The sequence below is a fragment of the Aspergillus affinis genome, assembly GCF_023601865.1.
Source record: "Aspergillus affinis strain CMG 70 chromosome Unknown NODE_7_length_541545_cov_85_609384, whole genome shotgun sequence".
Classification (NCBI taxonomy): Eukaryota; Fungi; Ascomycota; class Eurotiomycetes; order Eurotiales; family Aspergillaceae; genus Aspergillus; species Aspergillus affinis.
Window position 1 is genome coordinate 267,371 of NW_026515788.1, and position 22,540 is coordinate 289,910.

The window sequence follows — 22,540 nt, forward strand, 5'->3', positions numbered from 1 at the left end:
GAGAAACGAAGGGAAGATCGGAAATGCAAAAGGGCGGTGAGGGAGGCACATGATCTCAGCCTCATCGCATGCAGCCGGACGCTTCGGTGACACAAACCACCTCATCTTGCAGACCATCCTGGCCGAGGATTTCCAATAGGCGTCCCTCTTGTCCTCCAGGGTTCCCGGTTCGAACGCGGAGAAATGACTCAGAGAACATGCTCGCTTTCGATTGATTGAATGGTCATGATTTACCCTAACTATGGTATCCTGCTTTTACTAATTGACCCTCCATCTAGTTAGTTACCTAGTGCTGTGCCTTCCGCTTCACTTTGTCCACCAGACTCTTCAGTTCCTCATTGCCTTGTTGAGGCTTGGAAGCATCCTTCTTCTGCTTCTTCTTTTGCTTCTTGTCGTGCGTAGGACCCTCGTCTTCGTCTCCGCGCTCGTCCCGGTCCCGTCGCCGTTTGCGTCCTTCGTCCAGCAATGCCTTCATACCCGATGTACCCTTGAACCGAGGGTTGGTCGGGTCGATCGCATATTCGTGGCTTTCGAACAGTCGCGAAAATCGAGGGTCGCTGACTTCCATCTGGAAATCATCCTGGATCTCGGGAGCCGGCTTGCCCTTGTTCTTGCCCTTGCCCTTCTTCTTTTTGCCGGCTTGTTTCTCGGCCTTCTCGATTGCGGTCATGTCGAAATGCCGGATGCCCTTGTTCTCGTCGTCCATCATCAGAAGCTCCAACTCGGCACGCTTAGCCGCTTCCGCCGCCTCCACTGCTTCCCGCTCTGCCTTCTTCTTGCGCTTTTCCTCCTTGCGGCGAGTTGCGGCGGTCACCTTCTCACCAGGATCGTTGAAGAAGGGGTCGTTGAATCCCAGGTCTTCTTTCTCTCCTTCAGATGCATCCTCACCCTTCTTGCCCGACTCCACCACAGTCTGATCCTCGTCCTGCTCATCCCCATCTCCTTGTTTGGTCGCCTTGAGTTTCTCCTTTCTCCGCTTCTTTCTCTCGCGCTCTTTGCGCACGTACTTGTCAATCGTAGACTCTTCCTTTTCGGGCTCATTCTCAAAGATTCCGTCCTTGTTGGGACCTCCCGCAAGACCAGAAGTGAACGTAACCTCCATTTCACCGACGGGTCCATCTGATTTGGACGCGCGGGACGGCTCCGAGCTCAAGCCCAGAAGGGCTCGCATACGCTGCCTTTCGTCCTCTTTCTTAGAGATCTTGGTGCTCTTTCCATCGCCCTTCGTAGTGTCGACAATCTCCACGCCCCCCTCTTCATCGCTCTCGTCCTCATTGTCGGAGCTGTCACTTGCAAGATAGGCTTTCAAGTCGTTCTCGTCGATGTCTTTCCGGCTGCCCCGGAAAGCGCGAGCCTGGGCTTCCTTGCGCGACTTGTCCTCCATGTCCCACGTCAACTTGACTTTGCTGTGTTGTAAGGCATCGGTGACGAATTCGTTGGGCTGGTACCCATCTGGGATCCGGCTGCATTCATCCCGGGGTTTGTCATCGGAGAAGTCGGTTTCTTCCGGCACGAAGCGGAGGTCGAAAAAGTTGGCACTCGACAGGTATTCAGCTCCATCCACCAGGTCATAAACATGCTTCGCAGCTTCCCTAGACGAGAACGTGAGGATAGCATAAAAGTAGCGCAAACGTTCCAGCTGGTACTTTCGTAGCTGTGTAGAGTTGAATTCCTCGCCCTTGTCTTCCTTCAACATGGACTTCTTGATCTCTTCGTCGTCCTCGTCGGATCCAAACTCATCAAATTCCTCCTCTGAATCCTCATCGGACTCGCCATCCTTGCCAGAAGCAAAGATCTCCCGAGGAGGACCCTCCGCCTCCTCTCGCTCCATCCGTTCCTTTCCAAACTCACTTGGGTAGACCGCAACATTCAGAACACGGCCACCGGTGGGCGCGAAACTGGAAAACACTGCCATCAGATCCTCCGCCCGGATGTTATCCCAATCCAGATTCACCACGGCAATCCGCTTGGTCACATCGCCCGTGGGTATACCGGCCTGTTCCTTGTCGGGGAAGTCAAGCTCCTCACCCGCACCAAGCTCGGCCTCGTCCTCGTCGTCTTCTTCGTCACTAGTTTCCTCCTCGGACGAAGAAGACGAGAACCCTCCATCTCGCGCGGGATCGTACGATTCGGCCTTTTGTAATTCCCTCAGGACTACGTCGTCGTCCTCGCCGCTGACTTCTGCTTCTTCGTCGTCTTCATTGTCTTGTTCGTCCAGCTGGTAGAATCGTTCCAATTGCTTCTTCGTGTCGTCGCGGGCGAGCTTGCGTCCGTAGCGGTCAACTGCGGCGTTTCGAGAAAAGTCCTTGTCGCGCAGCATGTGCGCGAACCGCTTGTCGAGTTTCACATGGGTCTGGCGTTTGCTCGGAAGACGATACCGAGGGTCTGTTTGGATATTGGCAAATCGGGGATCCTCTGTAACACGCAGATGTAAATGTTAGTTCAAAAAATGCCCTTCAACAGCGCGGAATGAGCGGACGGGCTTACTGATGACAGAGTCGGCCTGGTCTTTGCCAGCGCCGCCCTTTTTCGATTTCTTCTGGTCAGGCATTGTGACGAATCACATGCAAAAGAAGGAGGAAAGATAGAGTCGATTCAATTGTGTTACACAGCTGAATATTGTTGGAGGAGAGGGAAGGGAAGAACAAAAGTTGGATTGTCCAACGGCAGAACAAAAAAAAGGCGGCCGATTGAAAGCGACGATAAGGATAATTTTCTGCGAGGAATGTGGTCCGTGCGCTCCTCCGCCGGAGGCTCCCCTACCGCCAGCATATTTAGTTTGCTGCCGCCGATCTCATTCAATTCCTTGGGTTTGGGAGAAATACTCCGTATGTAAGAACGAGCAACCTGTAAATTCCGAAGTATGTACTAGTCAAAATATATGTAACTGTATGCGCATTTCATATGCAACTCCATCACATGTACCGGACGTGTGGTATCAATGCTTCAAGAACTCAGCACCCAAAATATCTCTTCTCTATCCATCGGGGTTCACGCTCCTCTTCAATCCGTCCCACGATAACCTTCAGGTTAGGGTACACCGTAGTCAATCGCTTAAGGCCAATCTTCCCGGCGGCACATGTCACGAAGACAATTTTCTTCTCTTCCACTCCGTGATCAATCAATATGCGAACGGCCATCAAGGCAGCGCCACCACTGGCCATCTGGGGATCCATCAGCATAACGGTAGCATGGGTTTCAATGCCGTCGGGTAATTTGAGGTAGTGCAGCTCGGGCTCTTCATTTCGCGCATTTGTCTGGATAAGAACACGACCCGTAATACAATCAGGAATAGTGCGCTTGAGAGCTGTCTCGAGACAAGAGCCTCCTCGTAAGACTGCAACGGCAGACATGACACCTGCCGGGTTCAGGCCGTTGTATGTCGTTCCTTGAGGCGTTCGCACAAATGAGGGGTCGTACGCCGCGCTGTCCAGAGCTCTGTTCCAATAGAGTTAGCAACTGTTAAATTGGAGTTAAATGTTCCACGCAACTTACTTCTCGATCAGCAAAGAAGCCAGACGGTCAAAGTAGAACACAAAGTCAACCTGCTCCGTGTCCGGGTTCTGAAGGATTGTGTTCATGCCAATGAACTGGGGCGTTTGAGGCATCATCAAAACATTCGGAGAAAGCTTCAACTCAGAGGCGATCTTTTTCAGCTCACGCAGGTCTGCACTGTGCTTCTCTGATTTCTCCTCAAGTTTGCGCTGGATGTGTTTCACCACCATGTCTGGATAAGTGCATCAGTAGGCTGCAACGATAGATATGAGCGATAAGCCTTACCAATGGCTGTCTTGTTCTCAATACCTCGGGGGATAATGATATCTGGGTCTGTTAGAATAATAGATCGCGTTGTTTCGGACTACATCCTCACCGGAGACAGATCGCTGGGGTTCCACATAGTACTTGTATGATGGTTTTACGTATTGAAACCATTGTTTAATGATTCCATCGATGTCTCTTCCTCTCTCTCGAACATCGCGCATGACTAACCCCCTCTTCCGTTAGAGCAGTTTCTTCAGATCAGAAAAGATGACTCACTTCTGCGTCCCAGGCAGACATCCATGTCTGCCTCTACAAAGATCTGAATAATAGCTGGTCAGCACCTTGTAGAGAATAAAGTAAGATAAAATAAGGAGCAGGGGTAGAACGACTCTTCAACTACGCAGGTGGATATCCTACCTTAACATCCAACAGGTCCATGATCCTTTGATCATGCAAAGCTAGAATACCCTCCAGGATTAAGACTCGAGGGGAATAGAGAGTGGTCGTATGAGGCTGACGTTGATGTTCGGCGAATGAATAAATAGGAATGTCTGCCTTCTTCCTGTGTTGTTCAAAGGTCGAGAGTTGTCAGTTACATTACAAACCATGGCTGCTGGTCTAGAGGCCAGTGTTACGATGAGAGGACTTTTTATCAGTACCCTTGCTTTAAGTCCGTCAAGGTGTGCACCAAGGCATCGAAATCAATGGCATCCGGACAATCAAAATCAAATTCATTCCTATGCGCTCTGGCATGTTGGTCCGCGTTCAAGCTTTTGTAGAATGAGTCCTGTGGCAACCGATGTTAGACGTTGCAGGCACGTTTTCGACAGTTGGCATTTCTATGGCGTGTGAAGGAGATCAAGGCAATAATATACCATTACGAGGATCACCACCCAGGGGAGGTTTAGCGACTTCACGATCTCCATAGCCACCGAGGTCTTGCCGGAGCCCGAGCTACCGGCGATACCAATGATACTCAAATCCGCCCATGGTGGAGAGTAGCGCTTCTCGGTGGCCGCCGAGTATACGGGCGAGATGGACTCCATTGTTCTTTCTTGCTTTCTTTCTTTTCCGGACCTGTCGACAGGGTCAAATCAGGCCCTTTGCCACATAGCAGAAGCACGCACAAAGCCGACTGATAAGAGCGAGGAATTACTACTTCTGTGCCGGCGCCAGACCAACTAACGCCCAATGCGGCTAGCCGTGGCGCTTGCGTTCTTCGGGTCTAGCCGGCCCTCGTGACTTTTTCGCTTGCGGCAAAACGTGACCTAGCTTCCCGCTGCTTTTTCTTCCCAACCTTTTCTTCCGCTTCCTCTTCCTCTTCCTCTTCCTCTTCTTTCTTCCTCACTCACTGCCTCTTCCTTGCAGCATCCTCATGGCTCCCGTCTGCGAAGCTCTCCATCTTCACAGACGGCCATATCTTCAGTCCCAGGGCATCTGATCGGATTGCCCCAGTACTATTGCTACCACAAGCACACACCATGGCTTCTGCTAATTACGTATGCTTCCCGACATGCTGTGCGGGCCTGGTTGCTTGGTTTTAACGGGAAACGAAACAGATGTCTCCCACTTCCTCGACCACGACGCCGACATGGCATCAGTTCGAACGGAAGGTGGACGAGGTCAAGCCATCCAAGACGTGAGTTCCGCCCTGTCTTTCTTTGACACAATTGCCCCTCCATATGATGCATCTTGAAAATCAAGTTGGGAATCTCTCTGAAACCATTTGAGGAGAAACATTTAACTTGTCCTTCTGAACCCATTGACTCTCATTCGAGTTTGAACGTGATCTGTTCAGTCGGCAGTGACTAACAGGTCAATACAGTGATATTAATGACTTGGTCATGGACTACCTCATCACCAATGGCTACCCCGCCGCTGCGAAGAAATTTGCAGTCGAGGCCAACATCCAACCTAAGACAGATGTGGAGTCTATTCAGGAAAGGGTAGCCATTCGAACTGCGATCCATTCTGGCAATATCCAGTCTGCGATCGAAAAAATCAACGAGCTCAATCCTCAGGTAAGATTTCTCAGTTCCTTTCATCTTCACCCACTTTCATTCCTTTTTGCTATGATTATATTTTGTTTTCATGCACCACTCGTAAAACCTCTTCGGGGGTTTGACGAAAAACAAACATCTTCAGTCCTCAGTATGATGCAAATCATTTACCTACGCTATATGTCAGCATTTGCTTTGGTCGAATCATCACTAACGTGCTTGACAAATTAGATCTTGGATGAAAATCCCTCGTTGCACTTTGCCTTGCTACGTTTACAGTTGGTGGAGTTGATTCGTACCTGCACGTCTCAGCCCAATGGAGATATCAGTCCTGCTCTAGAGTTTGCGACTTCGCATCTTGCTCCACGGGCGCCCACCAACCCTCAGTTTCTGGAAGATCTCGAGAGGACATTGGCCCTTCTGATCTTCCCGATTGAGAATCTCACCCCATCCCTAGCCCCTCTTCTGCACCCCGACCTACGTAAAGAGATCGCCACCCGTGTGAACGAAGCCATCTTGCAAAGCCAGGGCGCTCGTAAAGAGGCTCGGCTGCGCAACCTAGTCAAGTTACGCGCATGGGCTGAGCAAAAAGCCCGCGAAGCTAAAAAGGACCTTCCCGAGAAGCTGGACCTCGGGCTCGGCGATTCGAACGCCAATAATGACAAAGACGCCACGAAAGCCGGCCTCAATGGCTCTAATGACACCGTAATGACCAATAGCGGAGACGTCGACCCGATGATCTCGTGAAGTTGACTCCTAAAGGTCTCCTGTTCTTCGCTCCGGTAGTGATGAACCGCGACCCGGTCAATAATTTTTTTTTGTTTGTTCCTACTACCTTTCTGTGTAGCGAGGTGTTTCTGGCGCGGGCTCCATTGGCAGTGATGCTCTTGTAACTTTGAACTTCTAATACCAATACTACGGCTTTTTTTGTGCAACCATCTTCTCTTCTATTCTTAATCTTGTCTCATCGCTGTCCTCGGTCTGCCGAAGTTCGCTAGAAATCTCTTCTATTCATTCACCGATCCGGAGAGCCGTTCGTCCTGTCCTCGGAGGTACATCTCTGGTTCGACCCTGTCCACGGACTCGGAGCCTCGGAATGAGTGCTCGGTGAACCTTCACGGCTTAGTCGCTTTTCCAATCGGTCCGCCCAGCTCGATATTTCTTCCGTCGGCGGATCACTGAGACACTGACTCAGTGTCGGGACTAGGTTAGTAGTAGCTAGGCTACTACGGAGTAGGTTTGGGTAGTTAGGTGTAGGTACCTACTAGTACCTATCTCTTCATCCCGTCGAGCGGTTTCAACTCTCATTTTTATGGTGGATGAGGGCTTTTTGTAGAGATTAGAGACTTTGTTTAGGAAATTGGGACTTAATGTTTAGAAGAACTGGACTCGGTACTAAAAATTTCGCATTTGAATTCGATGTTGTACTGTAGACATTGGGTTTTCGTTGTAAAAAGCATGTGGCCCAGCAACAGTAATAGTTAATTGCCACTCGGAGGTATATATTTCTTAATACCTCAGAAAATAAATACCACTCAATTTTACCCCAACTTCAAACCCGACAAACAATTATATCACAAATCAAAACGAGTAGACAGAATCCGATCTATAACAGTAATGTATTTTCTTTTCATACATCTGAAAATACCACAGTAGAGGTAAAGGGTTGAATACATGAGTTTAACAATCGGCCATTCAAATGCAACATAGGAAAAAAATACTAAAGTGGCAGAGTAAAAGGGTAAGTTAATCTTTTCAAAATCCTCAATGTCCAAGTCGATCCCGTCCAATTCAGAACGCTAAGATGGTAGAGCTTGCGAAAATATGCTTTTTTATGTGAGTCGGGGTTTGTATGAAGGAAAGGTAGGATCGAAGAAGGTAGGAAGGCGTATCACGTAAATAAGGTGCCAGGTGCGCTCCCTAAGATTATTAGAGCAGGTGGCCGCTCGTCTAAGGGAAAGGGGCGGATCGACAGATTTCTAATAGAGTGGGTTCAGGTTGAGAAGTGTTTAGAAGCTCATGAGATCTAGATAGGTTTCTGATATCAGTATTTGATGATTCTCAAGGGGACAAGGGATTAAGAAAGAACGGACCTCTTCCGAAAAGCGCGCGCTTGGCCCAGTCCATCGCAAGCATCACTCGGGTGCGAAGACTGACACTCTGGGCGAAGTACACGCTACGCCAGAGATACATGGCCAGGACGCCACCACTGAAGTTGAGACCGCCGAAATCAAACACGGCGGCGTTACTGATGTACGCCAGACTGCCCAGGTGGCGATACCGGAAGGCTTTGTACACGGCATCGTCCAGATCGCCATGGTCGATTTCGTTGATCCTCATGCCGGGAAGAGCGGCGGCCATCTTGGCCAGCTTGCGGCCCAAATATTCACCTTGTTGGTTGGCGCGCTGAGCGGTGGCAGGCAGAGAGGTCAGCTTGGTGTCGATCTGGTGAAGGAGTTCAGAGAGCTCGCCGAAATCGAGGGTGCCGGAGTGGTCTATGTCATATTGCTCGAACAGCTTGTCGAGCCGCCGAAGATGGTTGGAGGCCTGAGGGAAGCGCTTCTTCACTCGCGTGGCAACGTCTTGCCATTCCCGGAAGGTGAGGTGCAGCTTTTCGGGGTCCTTGCCTCTCTCCCACGCGATAGTCCGGAGGAAAGAGACGATGTGGTCTGCAACTTTGTTCTGAACGGTAGAACAATCGCCAATGGCATAGACATCACCCAGAGGAGCTCCAATGAGGCGGAGATGAGAGTCTGTCTCTAGGGCGTGTTTGTTATTTTGCGTGTCCAGCTTGTCGGAAAGCTTCTGGCAAAGTTCGGCCCGTGCTGGAGGTCGGTTTAGCGGGCGACCCGGCACAGGGTGATAGAAGGGTTTACTCACAGACACCGGTAGACCACAAGCAAAAGCCCATAGGAATTTCCTTCGTAACCGTCTTTCCATCCTCCACTTGAGTGAAGACGACCCTGTCGTCGCGGACTTCCTTGACGCGCGAATTCGTCAAGACATCGACAGAGTCTCGGGCGAAACGGGCCTGCAAATATCAGCCTCAGAATTTCCAATGACACTTTAAATGGCAGGGCATACTTCGGCAAATTTAGAGAGGGCTTCATCGTAAGTGTTAAGGATATGAGTTCGGCTCTGAATTATGTGGACGGAGATTTCGTTTCTCAGGATCCTCGGGAAGGAGTGAAGCAGATCTTCGTTGAGCAGGTCGTACAACTCGGCCGCGAATTCCACGCCCGTCGGGCCTCCACCACAAACAACGAAGGATAGGAGCCGCTTACGCTCCTCGTCGGTGGTCGTAGGCAGGCAAGCCAATTCCATGTTCTCCAACACCTGGTTCTTGATCTGACGGGCATCATCGATTGTCTTCAAGAAATGGCAATGTTCGAGACCCTTTACGCCATGGGGGTTGGTGATGCATCCTGGAAAACCGTACTTGTCAGTAAACATCCCGAAACGCAGCTGTCCAAACAGTAACACGTACCAACACCGATAACCAGCTTGTCGTAAGGAAGATAAAAGCTCTTCTTCTCTCCATTAGCATCCTCCCGAGTTACCTCCACCAGTTTCTCCGAGAAATCAACGTCTACTGCCTCTCCCTTCAAGAAGTGGCCGCGGACCCGCTGGATGATGCGTCGGACGGGCTCAACAAGCGACCTCAGTCCCAGAGTACCAACGGTCGCAGATGGCAGCATAGGAGTAAACAGGAAGTAGTTGGTGGGCGACACAACCGTGACGTGGTAATCACCCGGATGAAGCTGCTTCAGAAGCGCAATGCTACCCCAGCCCGTACCCAGGATAACCAACCGCGGTTTCTCATTTTGCTCCGCCATTTCCACCGTATCATAATCTCCGACCAGCGCCTCGGCAATGGGCAAGTTCTTGGGTCCGCCCCGACGGGGGTTCAACGCCAGCTCGGAGACCGGGATGTCTTCGGCACTGGGACGTTCGCGGTATGTCGTCGCATCGTAGACAAAGAATGCCACCACCGCTGCACCGCTCATGACAATGAAGAAACCACAGTATGTAAACGTTTTGATGACGGCATTGAGGGTAGACGATTTTCGCGGAGGTTCACTCGGAGTGTCGATTGTCGTTGTTGACTTGTGTCGGACGGAGAGGTGGCTGTTGAAGAAGGTGCGCGACGCGAGACATTGAGGTACCGCATTGTGACGAGGAGCTAGAAGTCGGGCCGCCGAGAGTCTGGATGGAGAAACAGTTGGCTTCGATGAATATAGTCGACCTATTGATAGTCCGGCTCTTCTCAGCGCTGTGGTCTCCGGTCGACTCCGGAGCAACACTGCGCTCATGGCGTGTAGGGAGAGTGTTTATGCTCGGCCAAACACAGGGTCTAGAAAAGGGGGGGGGGAGATGAACAAGCTGATTAGGCTTCTAAAAAAAATGAAAAAGAGAAAGCGAAGAAGACTAAATTAAAGCAGAAAAAAGTGCCGCAAGTAAATTGATGAACGTTCTAGAGAGGACTAACAAGGTGGCAGGCAGCGGGTTCCGACGGACGGAGGAAAAGAGATCAGATCACGGGGAGCAGGGAGCTTCCGGCGCGACGTCATCCTTAGGGGACCCTCTCGACCCAAGCCTTGCCAGACCCGCCCGGCCTGCCTTGCCGTCTTGGCGCCAGTTTCTTATCTCCTGGCGATCTGTTCGAGTAGGGATCTTACTCTTAGCTGAAGATGTTCGTTGCCACTGAGTAATTTCTGTAGTATGATATACTAACTAGCGCTGAGGATAGATGCGGTATAAATGGCACAGATGACCACGGTCACTCCCTCCTACGCCATCACCAAATCGAAAATGCCTGCCCGAAGATTTTGGATCAAAACAAAAAAAAGAAAAAAAAAAAAAAAAATTGAGAAAAGAAAATACAAAGAAATAATATAATAGAAAGAAAATCCGGGGGCAAAAATTAGAAAAGAAATAAAAGAGATGAGCCTGCCTCCCATACCGCCCTTAAAAAAAGTCACAAAAACAGATATAAATGTCGCAAAATAAACGAAAGCATGCCGGATATTCCTAACGCCAGTCTCCGTTCCCATATGCGACGTCTATGAGCTAAAGCAAATGACAACGGCCAAGATACAATGTGTTGACGATTCTTTGGTAGCCGTCAACAGGTTGGAACCTATTTTCTCAGTTCCAATCCAGGTCTACTTCGGGCTCCGTGCTGGCCCGTTTCTTTCCGGATCCAGGTTTCCTCCCCCGAGATCGCTTGGGAGGATTCTGTCCTGGGATAGAGTTCTTTCTTTTGGCAGGGCGCGGTGCAGCGGCGAGGGCCCCGGCCGTACCGGGGTCATCCATATCGTCAAGACTGTCCCCGTCGGCATCCTCTTCCTGCCCGATTTTGAATTCATCGTCAATGGCAAGCAACGTGGCGAACTCTCGGCACTTGTTGATCATGTTTTCCTCGCTGTCTAGCGTTGCGAAGTTGCGTTGGATGGCGTCCCAGAATTTGTCACCGGTTACCCCGTGGACCTTGGTTGCTGACTTATGAAGATCCTTTGCAGCTTTCTGTCCCTTGTCGCGCACGTGCGCAGTGACGCCGTAGAGACGCCGAAGGTAGGTTCGAGCCTCCCAGAGCATTGACAGGGATGCCGCGGCTGTAGTAAGTAGCCTCAATGTTCCCGGGTTGACCTGTTGCGGCGACGCCATCATACCGGGACCTTCAACAACGGGCATAGAAAATCCGTCCGCTGATGGACCCTGCGGAGGCTCTAACTTGGCTGGGAAGATCTCCGTCTCGATGGAGTGGGCCACGACCGTACCAGTTGCAGACACAATGCGTTCCATACATCCAATCGTAGGCACCAGCTCCGTATGCTGGGCGTAGTCAAAGAAAGCTAGATTTTGCGACACAAACCGAGCCAGCAGAAGATGCTCCGGAGGGTTGCCCGTAAAGTCGAGTTTTTTAAATTCAAAATCAACCTTGGTACACAGGTTGGCGAGAAACTTTTTCTGATACCGACTGTTGCTAATTTTGACAATCTCAAACAACGGTGCGAGTTTGGCAATGAACGGGCGGCTGAGCGCACCGCTAGGGTCCCCCACAACATCCCGCTGATAATAGAACGCCTCCTGAACAGCTCGCATGTATTCTCTCTCGAACATGGATTCGTATTGCTGGTGAAGCATCTTGTGGGTGTCAAAGGCAATTTTCGCGATGGCCGGGACGGTTGATGTTTCTAGGGAGACCAAGACGCCAGCGCATTCCTTCGGGTGGACAAGGCCTTGTCGGTTGATGCTGGCTATCAGCTCGATGGCAGTCAAAGCGTACGAATCCTGTCGAGATTGTGCCACACGAAGCATGCTTTGGAGGAAATGCTGCGCAATCAACGCGGCCGCCCCGTCGTTGTCGCTGGCTTTCAAGGACCCTCCAAGTCTGGTGGAGTTCTCTTGATCAGCAACTTCTGCAACGGGCATGACCGACTTCTCGGCCCGGCCCTCGTGCATCGCAAAGAAATCTGCAAATGCCCGCAGCACGATGTTTTGAAGGCTGGGATTATCCTCCTTGAACACCATGCTCAGTATCTTTCGTGGTTCTTCCCGGCTAAATTGACCTGGCCAGGATTGGCAAATCGAGCCTAAACTTTCGAGGGCCATCACTCTGAGCTCCAGCGGCTGTCGAGGTAGAGTGAAAGGCATAATGGCGTCAACCATCAAGCCGGCAACTGAACCACCGTTCCACCCAGGAAATGCATTTTTGAAGTGCGGTTCGTATTTCTCAAGGTCGCAGTGCCGCCCAACGCAGCCCGCGATTCGTATATAGCTTTTGGCCCTTGCTAGGACGGCCGTATTGGCACTCTCTGAAAGATCGATGTTCTTGTAGTGCTGTATAGGCTTCAGTACGGAGATAGTCAGCTTCACAAGTCTGTCTGTATTGTGAAGCACTCCGTTGATGGTCCAGAGACAAGCCATGACTTCATTGAGCTCGGAGCGAGCCAGTTTGGCGACGCTTTTGAAAAGGTCGTTTTGAACTTCTTTGAGAAGGGTGTGATGCGCCGCGGATAAGAATGGTAAGACACAACGATAGATGACCACGACGGAACGGAATAGGAAGAGATCCTCCGCCGTTGCGAGATGTCCAATGTAAGGGTGAAGAGTTTCGAGCTGATCGGGCCGGAAAAGCTTCGCATTTGCCTTTGAAAATACGGTGATAGTCTGCAAAAGAGCTTGCTGGAATTCTTTGCCCGAAGCGTCGTTGCCCTCAACCAGCTTCTCAAACATCATGGATACCAGCGCCTTGCAGACTTTGAAGTTCAGGGATGCGGACTTGGATTTGTCGGATAGGATCTTCTTGAAACAGTCTCCGAGGGTGTCAAGTGCTGTTTCGCTCCGTTGTACCAACTTGACAACTAAAGTGACTCGTTCACCGAGGCCAACCTTCAATTTCGGGCCATCCTGTGCGGAGTCGACCAGCTCGTAGAACGGCGCCAACCATATTTCCTCGAATGTCTGGCGAGCCAGTGAAGCTACACTTTCTTCGAGGTCTCCAGTTCGTTGGAGAAAGCTGTCCAGTATCGCTAGCTTCAGCTCGGCACGAGAAGACTTGAGATAGATGTCCTTGAGCAAGCCTATGCAACGTTTTCTCACACCCGCAGTGGAGTCGGCAGCGCAGGCTAAGATACTGCGGCACCCGTCTTCTTCAAGCTTTGGCTTCAGCGTAATACACTTGGCGATCAGCGAGAGTGCGGAATCGCGCACCATGGGAGATGCATCGGTTGCGCATCGTAGGATCACGCGCATGACGGATGCATCCCTATCAAGAAGACTCGGGTCTTTCTCGAGCATGTAAATCACACTCTTCAGACTGCGGCTCCGAACTTTGGCCTGGTCACTAGTGATGGAATTGAGAAGAACTTTCAGAATAGTGTCAAAAGCTTTGCAGAAGCTGGAGTTCAAAACTGTTAGAATGTAGGCGAATTTTCCATGTGCGGAAGGTATTTTATCAAAACGTTTATGGGTTTCCAACCACAGCGGGTCTGACAGAAGTTTCGCAAAAAGATCAACCAGGTCCTCGGTTTCAACGTCGTAGGTAACTTCATCCTTGTCCTCGGGGTTGTAATAGACGGAGCAGAATGTTTTCGTCCATTGCGCCAGGAAATAGCCCCGAGCGCTGGTGAGCTGCCAGGTATCGGAGTTGTGGTCCTGTATGAAATACTCCAAAGTCATTCGGTAAGGTCCCTCAGCGACCACGAGATCCTGAGGATGCAAAGCACGGTTCGAATAATCATCGAACAATTGTCGTAAAGGATCGGTGAGCTCACTGTCAGACTCCTCCATCGCTGGAAGCAAATGCTGAGCGGTCACGATGAGATCGGATATGGCGGACCCCATCCATCCAAGCAGCTCCAGGGCCATGCTCTTTGCAGTGGCAGGACTCTTATCCAGGTCAGCTATACCAACCATGTGAGACGCCATGATACGAAGAAGCAATTCGGCCGCTGGCCAATCCGTTGAGCCAAGTACCCCGATCAAATCTTCCGTAAAAAGGTCAAGAATATTGCGGTATGGCTGGTCGCCAGCCTTGGTGGATGTCATCGCTCGCTGCACAATGAATTTGACGATATACTGGGCGCTGCGCACGGCATTATCGTAAAGGCGGTTGACCTTGGTCGCAAGCTGCTCGAGTGAAATTTCGGAGTCGTCGTCCATTCCATTTTCCTCCCCATGAGACTCATCGTCATCTTCTCCGGCATCATCGCCAGACGCTGATAGCTTTCGCTTTGTCTTCCCTTTTCGAGAAGATGGTACTTCCAAAGCAGTCGTCTGCACAAGCTGCATCACCAACGCCGTGAGCAGCTGGATATTCTTCCCGTCAGAGAGTTTAAACTGCCTGGCGCTTTGTCGCGTGGACGGAAGCTTCTCCAGTGACACGAGGATCTCATCAAGAATGAAAGGTCGTTGAGCAGGATACTTGGAAAAGATCTTGGCAAGAACATCCATTGCACCACGTCGAACGGACTCGTACTTTTGGAATCCAACTGCAGAGTCCTTCTCCGTGTGTGCGTTTTCCACGAAGATTAGCTTAGCGGCAAAGAACTCCGTGGCCGTTACTGTACCCTCGGAGACCTCAATGCGCGAGAGGAAATCAGCGAAAAGGGAAAGAACTTTTTTGTTTTGTTGGACCACCCCTCCAATGACTCGCCTCTGGGCTGAGAAGAACCCAAAGAGCTTCTCATCCTTACCATTGGGGCGTGCTTCCACCGCGGGGATAATACAATGATCAAAGGACTGGTTCAGTACGTTCGGGATGGCCTCGATTAGATCTTCGGGACAGAGATCTCGTTCGGTCTGCGAGCCCGACATGGTTTGCAGCAACGTGCTGACGGCAAGAAGGGCATTATGTATGTCTTCCAACTTTTTTAACCACTCTTGAGTTTCGCCTTCGTTCGAAGGGTCATCTAGTCTCAATTCCGGTGACTGCGCAGCAATAATGGGCTTTTCACAAAGTTTCTGAATTCTTTTCAGGTAGTCGGAAGGAATATCTTGGAGCCTTTTGAAGCCAACAACTTTTTTCATAGCCTTCTGAAGGCGACTATGCGCATCTGAAGAGAGAATGGGCCCACTGACCTCGAGCGCATGGGCCGCGGTGAAAACGGGGCTCGACTGGTCAGCAGCTACATTCGACGTTCCGGGCTCGAGTTGATCCTCGGCCTCGAAGACCTCGTGAAGAAGATCCTGGAGCTTTACCAAAGCCGCATCTGCTTCTTCCTTTTGGTCTTTCAAACGTATCGAGGCGAGACTATCTTCCCCTTCAACATTGAGCTTTCTTCTCTTTGACACTCCTCGGTTGTCGTGAGATGGGATGGGCTTTACTGGAATAACGACGGACAGATGACTGGCTTGAGGGCCTTGCTGGTGATAAGACGCGGGGGGTTGCTTGTTGGCCGCATGCGCTTTCTGGTTCCATGAATTGGGGGTCTGCGGGAGCTTTCCGGTCTCAGCTTGGGGCACAGTAGGATCTGCTATTGGTAAGTAGAGCTTCTATGTATTTCTTGACCACAGTACCATCCTTACATCGAAACGCTATGTCCGTAGAGTCCAGCATCATTTTTGCAAACGAGCCAAGGTTGTCGCGGCCAGAAGCCTGATCAGGACCGGATGTCGAACGTTGGGAACTACTGATGCCTGCGGGCAGCTTAAACTTACTGGAGGACCAAGCGAGTAAGTATAGTGTCGTCATGTTGAGGCATCCATCAAGCTTACAATTCAGTCAAGTGGTCTCCATCCAACAACTGCTGCAGGTATTCGCGCGACGTCTCCAAACGATCATCATGTCCGGACTGGATCTCGGCGTTCAGGTCATTCAAAGCGGTCCGACCTGATTGAAGAATGTGATTGATGGAAGTTGTATGTGGAGGACGGCCGACGTCAGGACGTAGAATACAGTCTAAAAGAGAAACCCAAGAGGATTTGTCAGTTAAACATCACATATCACTCAGAGGGTCTGTCGATCTATGGATATCATACCTAAGCCGAAGACGGGAGAGCTAGACATGGGAGAATACTGCAGCGCTTCCTCAACAAACAACGGCCGGTCCCGACGCGGCAGAAGCCCAGCCGGATGGTGAGCCGGTGCCTGAGGATGGCCATTGATGACGACCTGCACGGCCGGATGCCAATTTGGGTCCATGGTTTGGCGGAAGATATCCCCTTAGGGGAGGAGTCGTAGGGTGGAAACGAGACGAATAAGAGTGATCTGGGAGAGAAAGAGACATGCTCCGCCCCAAGACATGGCTATCAGGCAAGAGAACGAAATCCCATACCAAACAACGGACAAGTCCAATTGCTCAGTCGTTCTTTCTTCTTTTTTTTTCCTTTGCTGCAGTTCGGAGGTTCCAAACGATGTAATTATTCATGCCAGGCACGCTCGCTCTTGCCGCTGCCGTCGCTGACCGCCCGGCACTACTTTGGGACGTCCGTGCGCCGATTTCTTTCCGATGGGAAAAATTATATGAAGTTAATCTAGTTCTAATTGCTTTTCTCTCCAATCCGCCATTCGCCGTCCTCTCTGTTCCTTCCGGACCCTTCCTCTCAACATGTCTGCCATCGGCTCCCTGATCTTCTGCAATGACTGCGGAAACCTGCTCGACGAGTCTTCGGGCGATCCCACCAAGATCGTGGTCTGCAGCGTCTGCGGAACCCGCAACAAAGGTGCGCGGAGCTTCTTTCTCGGAGGAATTAAAACAAATGTCAATTTGTTCTTCGCCGACTTGTGCTAACCCAAATCTGCGTCTAGATATCCTTCCCAAAACCATCGTCTCCGAGTCCAAACCGAGCGCATTCCCGTCCGCCCTCCGCGCGAAAAGATCTGCGGTCCAGACTTTGACGGCCGAGGACAAGAAGACCGAGGCGCTGACGCAGCATACCTGCGCCCAGTGTGGACGGAAAGAGATGTACTTCACGACGGTACAATTGCGAAGTGCAGACGAAGGAAGCACGGTTTTCCTACGCTGCGTTTGCGGTTACAAGTATGGCTTGACTGGTTGCATCCTGGCTCTAGATCAATTCAGTACTGACCAATTGACACAGAGAGACCCAGAACAACTAAACGGAAACACCCAAAAGAAACGACTCTATTTTCTTCATTTTTTTGCAAAGCACATAAAACTTTACGACTGTACATCTATGAAAGCAAGCATTTTTCGTTAAATCACTCCGGCACTGTAATCCCTTTGATCCTTTGTTTTTAGGGAGAAAACCCATCATGCGGCGGGGACGGCAGCGGGGGCCGAGTCTGGCACTAACGCGTACTCGATCTCTCCATTCTTCTCATATTCCGCCATATCGAGGGCCACGATGATGCTGTCTCTCACCACCTGCTCCGGGTCGTTCACGAATTTCTTCAGTGTCTCCTCGACACCCTCGACGTCGCCCAAGCTACCCAGGGCCTCGGCGGCTTCGTGTCGCACCATACCGGCTTCCTCCTGGTTGCTAAGGCAATCCGTGAGGCTGGGCACGGAGGCCGGGTGACACAGCTGACCGAAAACGAATGCGATCTCGTGGCGGAACAAGGCGGAGGGATCCTTGAGACCCTTGGCCAGAGCCTGAATGGCACTGACAGCCGTGGGGAGATCGGGAGGCGAAGCAAGGTCTCGCAGGGCGAACATGGCACGGTATCTTTGGAACAAGGGGAGTTTGGTGTCGAGCAATGTCTGCTCCATGTCGGCAATAGAGGGTTGGCTAGACGCCAGAGGAAGCGGGGGAGCCGGGTCGATGGAGGTGAAATCACTGCATTGGGGAGAAAACCATTAGCGGCGTGTACATTTCAAAGGACATTTGATAGAAAGATTCCACAAGAATTTGCAAGCATATCCAGATCGAAGAAAGAAAATCACTTACCTAGGCTTCAACTTCTCCGCCTGTCTCTCCTCCGAATTCTCCCAGAGGATCCGATCGACCGCGATATCGCAAGTCTCCCGAATAATATCCAGCTCGTTCTCGTCGTCGCGCAGAGCCTTCAGCATCTCCAGGCTGTTGTCGTAGCCCAGCGCCCCCAGCGCCTCGGCGGCCTCGTGACGACACATCGCATCCTCCTGGGTATCCTTGACGACATGCTGCAGGTATTCAACGGAGTCCGGGTTACGGGTCTGGCCTAGGCAGTAGGCCAATTCGTGCTTCAGCAGAGCGGACTGCGAGGTGAAGGCGGCGGCGATGGCCTGGATGGCGGGCAGGGTGTTTTCGGTGTGAGGCTCCAGGCAGGCCAGGTGCTTGAGGGAGAACAGGGCGCGGAATCGGCGAGCAAGGGGTTCGGACTCGTCGGTGATCACTTTGCGAAGGTTCAGAATGGTCGCGTCCACGCCAGCCTCGGGGTTGGGTACCACAGGGGCCATGATGTCGTTTCGATGTATATTGAAGAAAGGATTGTCGAAAGGGATTTTAGAAATTAAGAAGATCAAACAGAAAAGACGATCGCCAGGAGTACGGAGGGGTATAGTATAGTTCGGGAAATTTTTGATTTTTTTTTTCTCCCTCAGAAGATCTTATCACCGAAAGATAATAAATTTTAGGTGGGGGTGGCGGGGTAGTCGCTCCCTCTCTTAGGGGCGCCTGGGCCTGTCTGCTTGAAAATGCAGGTACCCTCACCCAACACACGCACAAAGGAATCGGAGATCAATACTACAGTAGGTATGCCTTAGGACCTATTTTACCTAGGTATGACTTCATTCATCATCTTGGAAAGAGTAGACTGTCCGTGAACATATAGTGGACGCCAGTGCAGCCAAATCTTATGATCATTCTCGACCACGAGACAGAAAAGTCGCCGGTATTGCTAGGCAGCAAGGCTAGGCAGCAAGGCCTGAGTAAAATTCCACAATTGACCGGCATGATGTGAAAGAAACGCCGCTCCGGTGTACCACGTGCTTCGGTATCCTTGCAGCGCCTGAAGCTCCCGATAAAAGCCGCTTTCGATCTCTTCGATAGACACTGCGAGTTGGAAAGGAGTGTGACTCTTGTAGGTTAAGAAGCGAACTTTCCTCGTCCGTTCGTTGGACCCGTCGATAGCTCGGGATAGACGCTCGATGGTTGTAGAAATGTCGGCCTTGACATCGGCTTCTGCGGCGGCCTGGGACACGCCATACCAAACATAAAAGATCCCTTTCACAGCCGTCGGGTTGATGCTGTATATTGCAGGTAGCTGAGGAATGCGATAGGTGCCGTTGTCCGTGCCAATGTTCAGAAATCGGTAGCTAGTAGGTAAACTCGTGTTGGCGACGACAGCAATATTCCAAGCACTATGGTTAAATCTCTGAAAGAGCCCGTTTTCCCGTCCATCGAGATCAAAAAGTTCCATATTTTCGAGATTCGGCGGTACGCTGACAAGCAACTTCGATGCTGAGATGAGCTTCTTGCCATTAGGCGTCTTCACAACCAATTTGACACCATCTGTTGATCTTTGTGCCGCAATGACGGTGGAAGAGACAATCGCGTCAGGCCCAAGTTCCCGTAGGGCCTTTTCATAAAGCTCATAGTTATTGTGACCTTCCGTGGTCAGTGTGTCCTCTGATAACCCTTTGACAAACGGCCCATCTACTGCTTTCAGTATGTAGACGGTGGGTTGGCGTAGGATATCTCCGGATCCTCGCGCGCTGGACCAAATAGCATATGCTATGTCCTGCAAAGAATGCTTATTGATGAATTCTCCAAAGGGTAGGAGTAGGTCTTCCGGAACGGGGTCAGGTAGATCCCAGCCTGTGGAGAGGTACGGATACCTGTTTAGGTGGGCCTTATACGCGTCGAAGTCATAACTAGGCGTCGAATTCAGAAATAGCTCACCGGATTCGAAATCGGCGTATATTGTGGAAGCATTGACCGAGAACCTGACCAAAGGAATATGAAAACGGGCGAAAAATTCCCGGACAACGGAGAAATTTGCAAATGATTGCACCCCATAGTCAATCGTGGTGTTTGTCTGGGGGTCGATGTATATGCCCGTGTGTCCTCCCAAGACTGACTCCTGTTCCACCACAACCACTTTCTGACCCAGATCGAGGAGGTTAATCGCTGCGTACGTCCCGGTAGAGCCACCACCAACGACAACAATGTCCCTTGTAACCACATCATCTCTGTCATAGCTTTCGGGGTCAAACTGGCCGCCCAGAGCGATGACCAAGCCAAAGCTTGACAGCAACGCTGCAAGGAATTTCATGGTGTTTTCAATGTTGCCTAAATTTCCATTGAGACCTCTCCTTAGAGTCTTTTGGGCTGAGTGGCTGGTTCGTAGTTGCCCTAATATGCGCAGGTCCTTATACTTTCCTAATACCCGAACACCCATGTCCAGTCCAGCTGCAAGTACTGCCTCTAACAAAATGAGACACTAGCTACCCAGGGCCTAGTAGAAGTGAAGGGGTAGACAGAGCCCCTCAAGACATCAGCAATACCACAAAAAAGATAGGGTGGTTACCTCAATACTACCTAAGCGGCTTCAAATAACGAAATACTGGATTTGTACTGTAGTTGTCCTAGATACAAGACTGTACTGTAACGCACCTGCAACAAATACTTATGACTATTAAAAAATATCTGTATTCCTCAAATATCTATTGATATACTCTAAAATAGCGTTAGATTTTCCTTAAAGTAATATGATAGTAATATGAGCATGTCTTGGATCCACCGATTGCCGCTGTCATTATTGCATACTTTCTCGACCATGGTGACTAAGTTCACCCTTTCTATTTATCAGTCATACTAACAGAGGAGTAAGGCTCATCCTGTTGTGCTCCTCTCTCCTCAAAAGCCCCAGCCATCATCGCCTATGTGGATTGTCCGTCTCTCCTATGTCTTCGTTTGCCATTTGAAGTTCCGAATAAAATCAAATTGGAAGTATATATGTCGGTTTCTGGCTAACTTTATATCTACAGGGCTCGCTCCGTCACGAGGTAATTGCTATTGAAGAAGCGAGACAACAAGAGAAAGCTGCTGATGAGAGGATCCTTGCGGCCCAACGAAAGCTCGCAGAGGCACAAAAATAGACTTACGACTCTCAGTAAGACTGCAGCAGGGGGCCTTATTGCGTATCTTCAGGCCGAGTTCGGGGATTACCGTGGTTACCCAAGACAACCGGGGTTAGTCTCAGCCCCCCACCGTTTCAATTCATTCATGACCACAGCAGCCATCAAAGATCTTCTCGCCGCCGCCGAGAGAGCTCCTGAGAAAGTGACAGAGCATACTATCCATGTCGCCGAGGACGTTGCAAACGAGACTAGAAGCATCGAGGACTGGGGAGGGGCTAGGACCGAGCTTGGGGTCCGCACGGCTGCCACGACCCTCATCCCAATGACCAGCCCTTGCACCTAGATAAGCCAACGAAGCTATCTCAGGAGAGCATAGTGGAGGCACCAGAACGATAATCGGGCACCTTTACGCGGTGTTTCAGATAAGTAACCCAGTTCGAAAGAGCCGGCTGAAATCAAGACCCGGCCAATTATGCTTTGATCAGTCGTTAGTCATACGGGACATGGGGACCCCCTCGGAGACAGAAGAGAGCCAAATGGTAGGTTGGAAAGGAGGTTTCCTCGTGTATTGGAGTTACATGCCCCATCCTTGTATATATATGTGCTAGGCTGGAGCCCCTCCTATCATCTCTGGATCTTGAGGCACACAGTAGGTGCAATCATGGTGTGGTTGGGGTTCCAAGCAAAGCCATATAGCGTACAAGAGCCCAGTTTGGGTAAATAATTGATGCAAAATCTGCGGGGCGTGAAAATGTGAAGTTGTTGATTCGGGCGAAGTTGCGCTGCTCAATTATCATCTGCCACTCTTGGGCCACTGTAGTGAAGCCGGCCAAGCTACAGCCATCCTACAGCAAGGCTTCCAACCATAATCTCGGTCTCTGCAGAAATCCATGGTAGGAACGAGGGTCGATGAGTGAAGTGTGGCGTATGGCAGGGTGAGAGTGCTAGGAGTGCAGCAGCTAGACTTGTGTGGCCTGCTGTTGAGGGATACGGATTCCACTTAAAGGATATCATGTGGTCGACGACACGAGATAAGATGCACTGCTTGCAAAAAGCCATTGTTCGGGACTGTCAAACGGTTTAAAGATGATCGCTGGGAAAAAATGGGATAGAGCGTAGGTAAGAGGTCCCTTAATGAAATGGAGAAGCTGATGAGGAAGTCGAGGAATTGAAGTGTGCACGAAGGCAAGTTGAGTTGACCGTCTCCTGCATTTGAAGCCATCCTCACCCCCGATAATGAGCGTGAAAATGAGTATCCAAACAGATTGGTTCGATATCCCCCTCATCGGCTAGAGCCTCGTCAGT

At 50.7% G+C, this 22,540-nt stretch overlaps 9 protein-coding genes across 9 annotated transcripts; 3 read left to right on the forward strand and 6 right to left on the reverse strand.

Annotated features, from left to right (window-relative positions):
• Positions 1-286: 286 nt before the first annotated feature.
• KD926_010364 (pre-rRNA-processing protein ESF1) lies at positions 287-2,551 on the reverse strand (the record flags this gene model as incomplete). Its single annotated transcript, XM_053095844.1, has 2 exons — positions 287-2,415; positions 2,488-2,551. The coding sequence occupies 2 exons, from the start codon at positions 2,549-2,551 to the stop codon at positions 287-289; spliced, it is 2,193 nt and encodes a 730-aa protein (XP_052960022.1).
• Positions 2,552-2,954: 403 nt separating this feature from the next.
• KD926_010365 (uridine kinase family protein) lies at positions 2,955-4,808 on the reverse strand (the record flags this gene model as incomplete). The annotated part of the gene is made up of 8 exons (XM_053095846.1): positions 2,955-3,438; positions 3,496-3,727; positions 3,781-3,822; positions 3,872-3,985; positions 4,039-4,081; positions 4,180-4,324; positions 4,422-4,549; positions 4,638-4,808. 8 exons carry the CDS (start codon positions 4,806-4,808, stop codon positions 2,955-2,957), a joined length of 1,359 nt encoding a protein of 452 aa, XP_052960023.1.
• A 435-nt stretch (positions 4,809-5,243) lies between these two features.
• On the forward strand, positions 5,244-6,509 carry KD926_010366 (uncharacterized protein; the record flags this gene model as incomplete). Its single annotated transcript, XM_053095847.1, has 4 exons — positions 5,244-5,261; positions 5,322-5,401; positions 5,588-5,783; positions 5,994-6,509. 4 exons carry the CDS (start codon positions 5,244-5,246, stop codon positions 6,507-6,509), a joined length of 810 nt encoding a protein of 269 aa, XP_052960024.1.
• A 1,314-nt stretch (positions 6,510-7,823) lies between these two features.
• On the reverse strand, positions 7,824-10,075 carry KD926_010367 (putative NADH-ubiquinone oxidoreductase 64 kDa subunit; the record flags this gene model as incomplete). The annotated part of the gene is made up of 4 exons (XM_053095848.1): positions 7,824-8,587; positions 8,643-8,793; positions 8,847-9,187; positions 9,250-10,075. 4 exons carry the CDS (start codon positions 10,073-10,075, stop codon positions 7,824-7,826), a joined length of 2,082 nt encoding a protein of 693 aa, XP_052960025.1.
• An 835-nt stretch (positions 10,076-10,910) lies between these two features.
• On the reverse strand, positions 10,911-16,410 carry KD926_010368 (putative sister chromatid cohesion protein Mis4; the record flags this gene model as incomplete). Its single annotated transcript, XM_053095849.1, has 4 exons — positions 10,911-15,742; positions 15,795-15,925; positions 15,984-16,098; positions 16,248-16,410. The coding sequence occupies 4 exons, from the start codon at positions 16,408-16,410 to the stop codon at positions 10,911-10,913; spliced, it is 5,241 nt and encodes a 1,746-aa protein (XP_052960026.1).
• Positions 16,411-16,816: 406 nt separating this feature from the next.
• Positions 16,817-17,328, forward strand: KD926_010369 (DNA-directed RNA polymerase I core subunit RPA12; the record flags this gene model as incomplete). Its single annotated transcript, XM_053095850.1, has 3 exons — positions 16,817-16,931; positions 17,017-17,248; positions 17,310-17,328. The coding sequence occupies 3 exons, from the start codon at positions 16,817-16,819 to the stop codon at positions 17,326-17,328; spliced, it is 366 nt and encodes a 121-aa protein (XP_052960027.1).
• A 154-nt stretch (positions 17,329-17,482) lies between these two features.
• On the reverse strand, positions 17,483-18,610 carry KD926_010370 (deoxyhypusine monooxygenase; the record flags this gene model as incomplete). The annotated part of the gene is made up of 2 exons (XM_053095851.1): positions 17,483-18,008; positions 18,120-18,610. The coding sequence occupies 2 exons, from the start codon at positions 18,608-18,610 to the stop codon at positions 17,483-17,485; spliced, it is 1,017 nt and encodes a 338-aa protein (XP_052960028.1).
• Positions 18,611-19,050: 440 nt separating this feature from the next.
• Positions 19,051-20,427, reverse strand: KD926_010371 (FAD/NAD(P)-binding domain-containing protein; the record flags this gene model as incomplete). The annotated part of the gene is made up of 1 exon (XM_053095852.1): positions 19,051-20,427. One exon carries the CDS (start codon positions 20,425-20,427, stop codon positions 19,051-19,053), a length of 1,377 nt encoding a protein of 458 aa, XP_052960029.1.
• A 776-nt stretch (positions 20,428-21,203) lies between these two features.
• KD926_010372 (uncharacterized protein) lies at positions 21,204-21,578 on the forward strand (the record flags this gene model as incomplete). Its single annotated transcript, XM_053095853.1, has 1 exon — positions 21,204-21,578. The coding sequence occupies one exon, from the start codon at positions 21,204-21,206 to the stop codon at positions 21,576-21,578; it is 375 nt and encodes a 124-aa protein (XP_052960030.1).
• Between the last annotated feature and the right edge of the window lie 962 nt (positions 21,579-22,540).